Below are 10992 nucleotides of genomic sequence, written 5' to 3'. Positions count from 1 at the left end.
AATTATGCATAGCAAAATAAAACCATAACTGGTGTACCACAGAGTATATACTGTGTATGTACTATTAACTCATACAGTATATACATTCGTCGTATTAAGGAAGCCACTGGATAAGCAAGTCTTGGCACTATCCTAAAGGTCTCTCCAAGTTAATTTGGTATATTCACAGAGCGAAACAGTATGCTTGTTATTTAGTTGTCAGATTGCAAATATATAAAAGCAAATCTTAGCTGCATGTTGAATTTTTACCCATCTGCTATGGACTCATCTTTTGATATAAAAAATGTAAAATTAATCAAATTAAACAATTCAGTGACACCCACCATTTTTACGGCTGTCAGTGTGAATGCATTTGTCAAATTAAACTGAAAACAACAATGCTATGAGCTAGAAATACATTGATATGACAATGCTATGATACTTGCTTGATGATACAAATGGTGCAGATATGATACCATAATGTAGAATATGCCATACTGTATATACTGTGCAAGGACTCAATTACTCAGTGTAATATCTTGTAGTTGCTTGTTTTAGCTTTACTGACAGCTTTAGGTCCAATTCTTACACAATTTTAGGAGTTCTGGAGGAGTTCCAGGATGTATAAATGTCTGTATTGAGCTCACAGCTGGTTAGCAGGGTCCCGCTCAAGTTCTTTGGCCACCGATTTGGGTCCCCATGGAACTTAAGTCAACGGGACCGTGACGGCCAACTAGTGACCTCAATCACCCTCTGCTCCAATCCGGGTCTCACACCAGTGCCACAATGGCAAGTGGCATTATCCTGCCGTTGTACAACTTAAAAAACGTCTATGAATCAGTTGTGCAACCCAAGTCAAGCAGAGTTGTTTAGTTCTGATATGTCATTATTTTTTACTTTAAAATCCTTAATCTTTTTGGTGAATTGAAAAGTAAAAGGCAACATGTCTTTGTGTTGAGGTGTTTGTGTGTTTGTGTGTTAAAATCATTACGATCAAGTTGCATGCATACATTTAAATTTCATATGAATTTCTGGGAAGTTACCACGACAGATCATATCACGCATTTATTAATATATGCAGCAATGGCTGCAAAGATCAAAGGACAAAGGCATTCTTGTCCGCAGGACGATAAAGGAATTACTCAAACAGCAAACAAAAATTTGATACCAGTCTCTTGCGCACTTTGTTCAATACAGGCTACGCACAATGGAAATTCATCACACTGCCTAGATTATTAATGTACTGCCTAGAGAAAAAATGAAAATGAAATGAAATAGCCAGAACAAAGTTACCTTTGTGAAATAATATGCTGCTATACGATTATATAATCAAAATGAATCCACAAAAATGAAAATAAAAACACGAGGTAGGAGTACAGAAGCGCTATCTCAACAGTATTTAGACTCTCGAAGCAACATCTTTCCGTTTTGCCTGAAACGCGAGGAAGAGTTCTGTGCACAACACTGCGCAGGCGTAGCATCTCGTTGCTAGACGATGTGCTGTAAAGCAAGATTGCAAACACGCTGAGGTTTCTGCGGCAAGTAATTTGTGAAAACTTTTGCTAACACTGACATTTCCAACACAATATTTTATTCTGGGATATCCATGGAATACATTTAACTTAACGGTAATTTAGAACGATTGGTTTTATTTTGTTCGTTTGAACCTGCAAAACTATTTGGTTAAGTAAACGTGGATACATTTATTTTGGTATTGAATTGTAAATTCAATGTAGCCTATTCGCCGTTGCGTGTAATTAGACTATATCTAACTCCATAGTTTAAATAAAATCGTTATAGCTGTATTGCTATTAGTATTTTCTGTTTCTCATTGTTATTTTCTCATTTGATCAATTAGTGGGCTACAGTTGAATTACGGAATTGAGGTGTGGTTTGGTTTCTTAGCCAAACTCGCATGATATGAAGAAGGAAGCGATTGACTGGGACCAACTGTGATCAGCTGGGAGCCATGTCACACAGGTAAAGCCAACTCCCTATAGCTGCATATTGGAAAACTGCAAACTCGGTCTGGTGCATAAAATAGTTTCCAATTTTAATTACATTGATTTTACTCCCGTCCGTTTCGTACAAACCCATAACGCCAGAATAACCTTAACAACACACGGAATAGTCATATCGCTTCCGCCCACAATGCGTCCGTACATTATTCCACAGAAAAGGCTATAGCTTTACTCTAAATTTATTTTCGTTAAATTCAAATGAAGCTTGCTGTGAGGCACAAGCATGAATATGTTGATAACATCAACGGGACTAATGATGCCCTTTGGCGTAGAAATGATCAACGTTATTAAGCAAGCTATGTCTTGAGATTAAAGTGTTTGCTCTGAGGCTTTTGTGTCATCCTTGGGAATATCCCTCTTTGATAATGTGTATCCAAATAATATTTCCATAATTGAAAAATATCATATAAAATGAAGGGGAAAGACCTATCTACTATTCCCCTTTAAATCACATTTTCACAGCTACATTGTCCACAGTGTCCATTCTGAGGAAATCATTCAGAGTAATCTTCTTGTGATTAATTTTTCAAACCTCCTATGCTTCACATTTAGGAAACTGTTCCCTCTCCATTGAATGACAGACTGACAGAGCAGTATTACATTGTGTGAAAACCAATCACCCTGTCTGAAATAGGTTATTGGAATTTAAAAGAAGAGCCGTGGAGTGTATTGTGAGTGGGGGTTTTTCTCAAAGCTTTGTGGTTGTATTTCGCTCCATGCTGTGTGGAGATTTGAAAGGCTTTTCTGCATTGTCCTCCATACTGTAAAATGCTCCGCGCCAGCCACAGAGGCCATGGCTATGACACAATGGGGAGTGCCCCCCCCCCCGGTTTTAGATTTATGAAACCGTAAGGGGGGGGACCTCGCTCTGCATAGACAAGGGTGCGAAGGAGCTCCCAAGGGGAGGAAGTGCACATTGTGTTTCTGTTCCCATGGCAACAGAGCCATCAACATGAACCCGACCCTTTAGTGGACAAAAAAAAAAATGGCAGGGCAAGCAGATGTGTCAAAGCTGTCATGAGGGCAAGAGCGAAAGACAAAAATGTTTTGGGCTTCCATACGCCCCCGTACCTACGCCCTCGCCTCTGTGAGGAGAACACAATCGTTGGCCGTCCCCCTGTCGAGGGCCTTCCTGATGTGTCACTCTGCGCTCAGGTTTTTCAAAACCCCGTCTGGAATTCTTTAACCAGGGCTTTTGTTGCCACGCGCGGTCAACGACAGGGAGGAGGAGGGCTCTCTCCATTTTTGTGTAAATCTCCCTTTCACAGATTCCCTCTTAGCCCTCCGCCCTCTACACCAGACCCCTCCCACAGCCCTTCAACACCCACTCCTGTTGTCTCCTCTTTTCATTTTGTGTTGCCCTCCTAACAAGGGTCACGGTGGGCAGGGTAAACACCCTGGGGCTGGCCAGCGGAGCGGGGACCTCATAGGAATATGAAAAGAAGCGCTAACCGCCCTCCCTGTGACACCTCATTTTCATTTTCAAGCACAGAACCCAGAGACTATAAAGACACTATCTCCCAATGGTGAATTGATTGAACTATATATTAAAAAATATATATAAATACCTGTTTGAGGTATGTGCTCTTCTTCTTCTGTGACCACTCCTCTGCTGCCATAGTACACGTAGCACTGTTATTACAAGAGAGTTTTTACAAAATGGAAGAGAGGCTGATCTCTCACAGATGACAGCTAGTTGCCTTTGGGCATTCTGGATCATTGCTGGAGGACGTAATGCCCAAGGAAACCTGGTCCATTCACCCACCCTACACCTGGCTAGACATGCAGCTTCAGACTGATTTTAAATTTAAGTTATAACTGACTCATTCTCAAACAGATGTTCTTCCAGGAATGGGGTATGAGGCACGAGGTATGAGGGATTTTATATTCATTTACTGCTGTGAGTTAATTTTATTTGGAGAACATGGTTGTCAAACAATTTCCAGACTTGCTCTTTGTGTGCACACAGACAGGGGTTGTCACAAGTGTTAAGAGTTTGTTATAAAATCTATTTTCTGTCTCTCACACAGTAAGGAGAATGTTCTCAGGAATACAATTATAAGCATAAAACTTAATTAGATGCCTTTGGCCGCAGGGTGGTTTTGCACACCATCCGTGAGCACAAGAGCTCAGTGACATTCTCCATCTGCAGAGATCTGAGACTGAGGCCTTCTGAGGGCTGCATTAGCTATGTCTGCTCGCTCTCTGTGTGTCAACGCTTTAGTGTTTCATGTTAAGTCCTTAACTTGCTTCAAAGAATCCACTGAGTTTGTTTCCAAGGCCTAAATTGGCTGTTGATTCAGAGGAAACCACAAAAAACTGCAGACACTGCAAACTGAAAGATTTGTTTGAGATCCCTGACATTGCGGCATGCTTGTTTCACCTCCGCCTCCTCCTCTTCCCCCTCATCCTCCCCCTCCCCTTCCTCCTCTGACTCTTCTTTCTTTCCCTTCCTCCTCCGCCTCATCTTCTTTCTCTTCCTCCTCTCCTCTTCATCCTCCTCCCCCTCATCATCCTCCTCCCCCTCCTCTACCTCCTCCTCCTCTTCCTCAGTACGTATGGGAGCATGTGGGCTGAGGCCCAGGGGGCCCTGCAGGACATGCTGGAGGAGGAGCTGCCGGAAGTCCCGCCCCGGCCGCAGAAGGACCGGCTGCAGGTGTTCCAGGGCCTGGCCACGTTCTACGTGAAGTACCTGCAGATCCTGCGCAGCCTGGAGGCCGTGTACGACCAGGTGGTGCAGCCGCAGAAGCGCCGTGTGGTGCGGCAGGTGCTGGACGGCGTGACGGGCCGCCTCCTGGAGCTGAAGAACGAGATGGTGGAGCTGGAGTTCTCCGAGTTCCACTTCTACGACGACGTCCTGCAGGACCTCAAGCTGACCCCTGTGAGTTCGCTTTCCTGTTTTGGAGATTAGAGGATGTTCCTATTATCCAAAGCCCGGTTTGGTGCCAAAGTGCATCAGCAGACAAGGTTTCAGGTAAAATGTTGCTACATATCATAGCGACGACATATTTCACCTCAGACAGATAAAATGGCCGTTTTTGAGTGGATCAGTCCTGGACTCAATATGCCACATTCTGAGTCTGAAACTACAGCAACCGTAAGCAGATGTTCTGGAAAACAATGTTGACACTGAATAATTTATTCAGAAAATTATAGGCAGCTCTAGCTGATCTTGACTACCCATGTTTAACTTGCAAACTATTTGCACTCCTGGATTGCATAAATAAGCAAAAAAAAGAAGCTATATAATAGATGCATCAGATAAGTTGCTTATCATTTGTACAAATCAATTTTGTGCGATTCAAACATGCAGCCTTCGATTGACAAGCCTAGGGCCTGAACCATAATACTACACTGCCACCCTCTTTGTCCTCTCAGCCCCAGAACTAACATCGAAGCACCCTACATTTGAGAAGGCAAATGTTTTTTATCACATTGGCTTCATCTGTTCAACCCCACCACAAGTTCAAGTTGGATTCATGTCAAGTTGCATTCAGGCCTTGATAGGGAGGTGCAATGACACAAAAATTCCCGGTGATGCAGATTTCAAGTTTAATGCTTTCCATATGTATTGGTCACTGAGCTACAATTCGAACTGAACCTAAAGAATGCTGGCAAAAACAGCTTGTTGATCATTTATGAACAATGAAATGCAATACTTTGTCTGTCTCTGAAACTAAAGGAGATTGTTCCTGGCAATGCAAAAGGGGCTTTTTAATTTTGAAAACCACTTTTCCTGAGTTGCACCTAAATTTGTGAAGATGAATGATTACAATAATTGTCCAAACATTAAATATCTGTTGGCAGAATGTAAATTGTTTTGTTGCTTTTCATCTGTGTTAAATTTGTCAGTTTTTTCTTTTTTCTGTGACTCATTCATTTTGTGCTAGATGTTAAATTAATATATCTTGTTTCACTGAACCAGATATCCAAAATGACTAAATCACATATCTTAAAAGATAATTGAAGCATTAGCCTTACTGTGCATGAAAACAAAATCACATACTTCTGTGCCAATAAATGTTCCTCTCTTGATTCTCCACACTGCTTTTTCTTACAGGGGGACCTGGAGGTCCCCATTCCACGCTACTTTGTGAGCGAGAAAGTGCGTGTGCTACGGGAACGTGAAAAGTTACTGGCTGAAATTCTGGCCCGTGGGGAACGCCAAGAGCCAAAGCTGGTGAGGGACTGCCACTGGAAACCCTACACCGCCATCACAAATAGGACTGTCAACTGCACACTGCAAACATTAAGAGGACAAATAGTTCATTTTTAAAGCTAGCAAAGTGCTAAATACACAATCTTTCTTGTCTTGTGTTTGATGGCTGCACGAACCTGTAGCTAATTGATTGCCTCATTCCACAGGGATTGTATTGTGCTTTTATCTGTGAATTTGTGCACTGGTGTTGTACTGTGCTTTTATCTGTGAATTTGTGCATTGGTGTTTTACCGTGTACTGTGTTTTATGTATTATTTTGTGAAACTATATGTTTACTGTCTTCTTGGCCAGGGCTCACTTGAAAAAGAGATGTTAATCTCAATGTGACTTCCCTGGTTAAATAAAGGATAATAATAACAATTAAAAGAAATTGCTCTATTTTAGAAAAAGTAATACATTTGTCTCCCATCAGGAAGTGCGAGCGCGCGCCCTGCCCATAGACGAGGCGGTGCGGCTGGTGCAGGTGTCTGAGCGCGCCCGACAGGGTCGTCTCAGGGCCAGCTTTATGAAGGAGATCCGCAGGGAGGAGGAGCGGTACCGGCAGAGCCAGAACGGCAACGGCAGCGCCTTGGACCCGCACGCGGCAGCCACCCTCATCCAGAAGGTACCGGCTCACAAGGGAAAGGCCTAATACAGCCGCCACTGCCTGGCTGCTTAGAGGCACTCAGCGGTGGTATCCCGAGGGACATTGACCGGTCTGAACCCACCCTGATCAGACCAGGAGAGAGCCAGCTGTGTCTTCAAACTGCTTTCTGCACTTATCATATTTATCTTATCTGCACTTTTTTATATTTTTGTGCTGTCATTAAACAAGTAGTCAGCTATAATCTACACCATTCACTGGCAATTAAACTACATTACATTACATTATTGGCATTGGGCAGACGCACTTATCCAGAGCGACGTACAGTTGATTTGACTAAGCAGGAGACAATCCTCCCCTGGAGCAATGCAGGGTTAAGGGTCTTGCTCAAGGGCCCAACGGCTGTGCAGATCTTATTGCGGCTACACCGGGATTAGAACCACCGACCTTGCCTGTCCCAGTCATTTACCTTAACCACTTACGCTACAGGACGCCCTACAATTAAACTAGACATTAAATGCATATTTTAGCAGCCTGTCTCAGCCATTAGCAATACAAGCATATTAGTCTTGACCAACTAAGAAAATCTTGGCTTGGGATCAGGTAAGTCATGTCTGTTGAGAGAGTTTCCTGTCTGTGGCTTGGCCCCTCGCACTGCTAGTCCGTGTGGAACGTGACAGTGAGTGTGTGCATTCCTGTAAGTTACTGAGGGAACTTCCAAACTGCTCAGGAGCAGGGGACATCATTTGAATTCAGAGCAGCTGTGGAAAGTCTTATGAAGAGTCACGTGACCTGAGTCATCTGTGAAAACATCTGCCAAATAAAACTAGCAGTACTCAAAGTGCTAAAGGGCATCATGTACTTGGAACATTTTTCGCATTGAAAAAAAAATGGATAAACAGGTCGAGATTTTAAGGTGTTGATTTTCTTGAGCTCTGTGAAATCTTGAAATCTTATCGCTGGCTTCTTGACATCTACAAAGGAGAACGTGTGGAGCAGCTAAAGAAAGGCACTGTCACAGATATAACGTGACTGAGGGCGATACGCTTCCTGAGGCACAAAAATGAATGCATTTTTTCACAGGAATGCACTGCTTTTGTGTCATCTGCAGGAAGAAAAAATCTATATTGTTGTGGCTTCAGGTATCTCTGACATTAAAGAGATTTTGTCCAACTTGTACATTTTGAATCTTGTCTCTTAGCACCTATTTCTTTAGGTAGAAAGATGAAAGAGTATCACTTATCACATATCATATTTTTTATGGTGTGTGCGTGTGTGTGCGTGACTGTGTGTGGTGTGCGTAAGTGTGTGTCTGTGTGCACGTGCTTGCGTGCAGACTGCAGATGGTATGGGCATGGTAGTGTGAAAAGGTTTCCAAGGCTAAGAAAATGTTAAATAAATAAAAATATCTTTTTGTTAAAGGCAAATGGTAAATGTCTGTTTTTTGCCATATTTTAAGATGATACACAGTATGTGTGTGATATGAATGATATTTCTATGATTAGGGGCAGGAGTGATATCAGTATGAAATGAGGTGATAAGTCAGTTTAAGCCCCTCACTGTTCATATACCTGATCTTGTGACTTACCCTATGTCTGATATATGGCCCTGGAGAGCTTAGCAATCTCAGCAAGGATATCTGAATTTTGAAGGGAATTCTTTTCTCGGTCATAGCTAAGGATATCATAGCATCCTGTGGGATTAATATTTGGAAGTGATATTAAGATTTTCGGTCCTCTGAGAACCATGCTAATTAAAAGTTGGCTTCGGTGCGAATGAGAACCCTTATTTCCAGGGTGATTGTGGCTTGTTTTTATCGGGAGGAATCTTTGTTTTGACATTGAAGTCAGCCTCTCATTCAGACCGTTTGGATAATGAGTGCTTGCAGAGACCTGCTTAATGAAGCGGAGGCATCTTACCGGGCTCTTGCATGTTGGTTTGTCCTTCAACCCCTACCCGTCTGTGCTTAATTAGCCCACATATCGACTCAGTACAACACTTTCTTTGAAAGAAAATAATGGCACGTCAGGACCGAGGACCTACATATGGGGTCTTGACTCGCAAGTCTTAGCACTGTGCACTTGGGCAAATAAATCAGGGCAATTGCTTAATTAATCACACTAATTAAGTTTATTAAATGAAGTGGGTTCTTGGTGATAAATAGTGGAACTGGCAGCCTGGCACAGATGAGGTGCTGAACTCTGCAAATTGAAAATAATAGCAGCAAATCTTTGTGTGCTGAAATCTTAGGTGATAAATTCCATAGAAAAATTCCATAGAAAAAGGCCAACACTATTTTTTATACAAATACAATAGCACGTTGGTGCATTTTGACAGTCAACTGTGAATGCTCCGTTACACACAGGGGAATGCTGTTCTCTCCTCTTGAACCCAGCGGTTATACTTTATGTACGGTATGTGTTGCAGGTGTGGCTCGGGTACAGTACGAGGAAGAGGATGAAGAAAGAACGGCTGGAGGAGATGGTGTTTCTGGGGATGGTGAGCACTCTGAAATGCATCTCATTTATTCAGTCATTCCACAGGGAGGAGTGAAAATATGCATGATCCCTTTTATCTGTAGTTCCTGAACACTGTAGGGAAATGTAGACAGCATGGTGCAACAGCACTTCAATTATACGCAATGTGCAATTCACAAATATTATAGAATAGTAATGAGTAGAAGCAAAAAGGTGAACCACAAATTTAAAAAAAAGAATTCATTCAGTGTTGAATGAATTGAATTGAGCGTGGTTATGTCTGTAGCTCTCAAAAAGGCACAAACACCGTGACTTGTACCTGCACTCAGGAGTGTGTATCATAATCATCACAAACAATACAGTATATTCATGACAGTAAACAGTACGAGTGTAACCTCTAATGCACACACACGTTCCTCAGGAAATGTTTCTGTCTTTAATAACCACTGTGAAAGCAGTCACAGACAGGGAGAGGTCAGTGGCTCTTCTTGCATTGGAAGTCTGATTTTTTTGCCCTTTTTTGTAAATTGCAGGTCTTTATATAAGAAGCAAGTGAGTTTGAGTAATTTGTGGTTTAAAGGCTGTATAAGTCACTGTTCGGTTTCCTTTGGTGCCGGCATTTGTAATCCTATTATCCACTTTAATCTTATTATCCCGTGAGTTTAATTACTCCTGGGAAATAAACTTATCTGATTACGTGAGTTATGACTAGTATTGGATAATGCTAATCTATATCTACAATAGAAAAGTATATCCCAACTTCTTCACATGACGAAGTACCAAACCAAGCTTTTCAAAGCCAAGAGATTTGCCAGTCTGTTCAAAGATCAAACTGAGTACATAAAAAACACTAGCAAACACACACTCATACAAATGGACACACTGCATCAAACAAACTCCTACAAACAGATTTAGGAAAGTATGTTATGTTATAAACACACAGATTAATGTAATTTAATGATGCACTTTTCCCCCTGAATGTTGTTGTGCATAGCAAACACTAGATTCATCTAAATGGAAAAGATTGTGTTAGGTCAGACGGGGTTGAAACATGCTTGGAAAAAGCCTGCCTGTATCTTGTTCACAATCAATGGAAGCACCTCTCCCAGTGCATCTCTCCCATAGCCAAGTGCTCTGATTGGCCTCTTGCACGGTAAACATTTATTCCCAAGATGAATTCATGTACACTGCCTCAGAATCAGACAGCGGTTGACAGGCAACCAGTCTGCTGGAACGGTAAACAGGTAGAAGAGAGTGTGTGTTTAGGGATGCAGTAAACACAGAGGGGAAGAGTCTGTGTGTGTGTTTGTGCATCTGTTTATGTGCGTATGCGTGTGTTTCTGTATCTGTATATCTGTACATCTGTGTGTGTGTGTGTATGAGTTTGTATGTGTCTTCATTACATACACGCATACCCTCTCCTCCCTCGCCCTCTCTTCCGTTCGTGACCTGTCTCCCAGCTGTTTTCCTGTGTGTGTATGTGTGCGTGTGTGTGTGTGTGCGCCTGTGCATGTGTGTTTCTGTATCTGTAGATCTGTGTGTTTGTGTGTTAGTGTGTGTGTGTGTGTGTGTTTGTGTGTGTTTGTGTGTGTGTATGTGTTTGTGTGTGTTTGTGTGTGTGTGTGTTTGTGTGTGTGTGTGTATTTGTATGTGTATGTGTGTGTGTGTGTGTGTGTGTGTGTGTGTGTTTGTGTGTGTGTGTATTTGTATGTG

At 42.2% G+C, this 10992-nt stretch overlaps 1 protein-coding gene across 1 annotated transcript in view; it reads left to right on the top strand.

The window, feature by feature from the left end:
• Positions 1-1467: 1467 nt before the first annotated feature.
• iqca1 (IQ motif containing with AAA domain 1) overlaps positions 1468-10992 on the top strand; it is a 58210-nt gene continuing 48685 nt past the window's right edge. The window contains exons 1-6 of the mRNA XM_061225856.1: positions 1468-1607; positions 1838-1959; positions 4554-4881; positions 6061-6180; positions 6632-6823; positions 9230-9301. Coding sequence (XP_061081840.1) covers positions 1949-1959; positions 4554-4881; positions 6061-6180; positions 6632-6823; positions 9230-9301 — 723 coding nt within the window. The 5' untranslated portion in view covers positions 1468-1607; positions 1838-1948. The remainder of the gene's footprint in view (positions 1608-1837; positions 1960-4553; positions 4882-6060; positions 6181-6631; positions 6824-9229; positions 9302-10992) is intronic.

The sequence above is a fragment of the Conger conger genome, chromosome 17, assembly GCF_963514075.1.
Source record: "Conger conger chromosome 17, fConCon1.1, whole genome shotgun sequence".
Classification (NCBI taxonomy): Eukaryota; Metazoa; Chordata; class Actinopteri; order Anguilliformes; family Congridae; genus Conger; species Conger conger.
The sequence above is the reverse complement of the archived record's forward strand: the minus strand, read 5'-3'. Positions and strand labels throughout refer to the sequence as shown.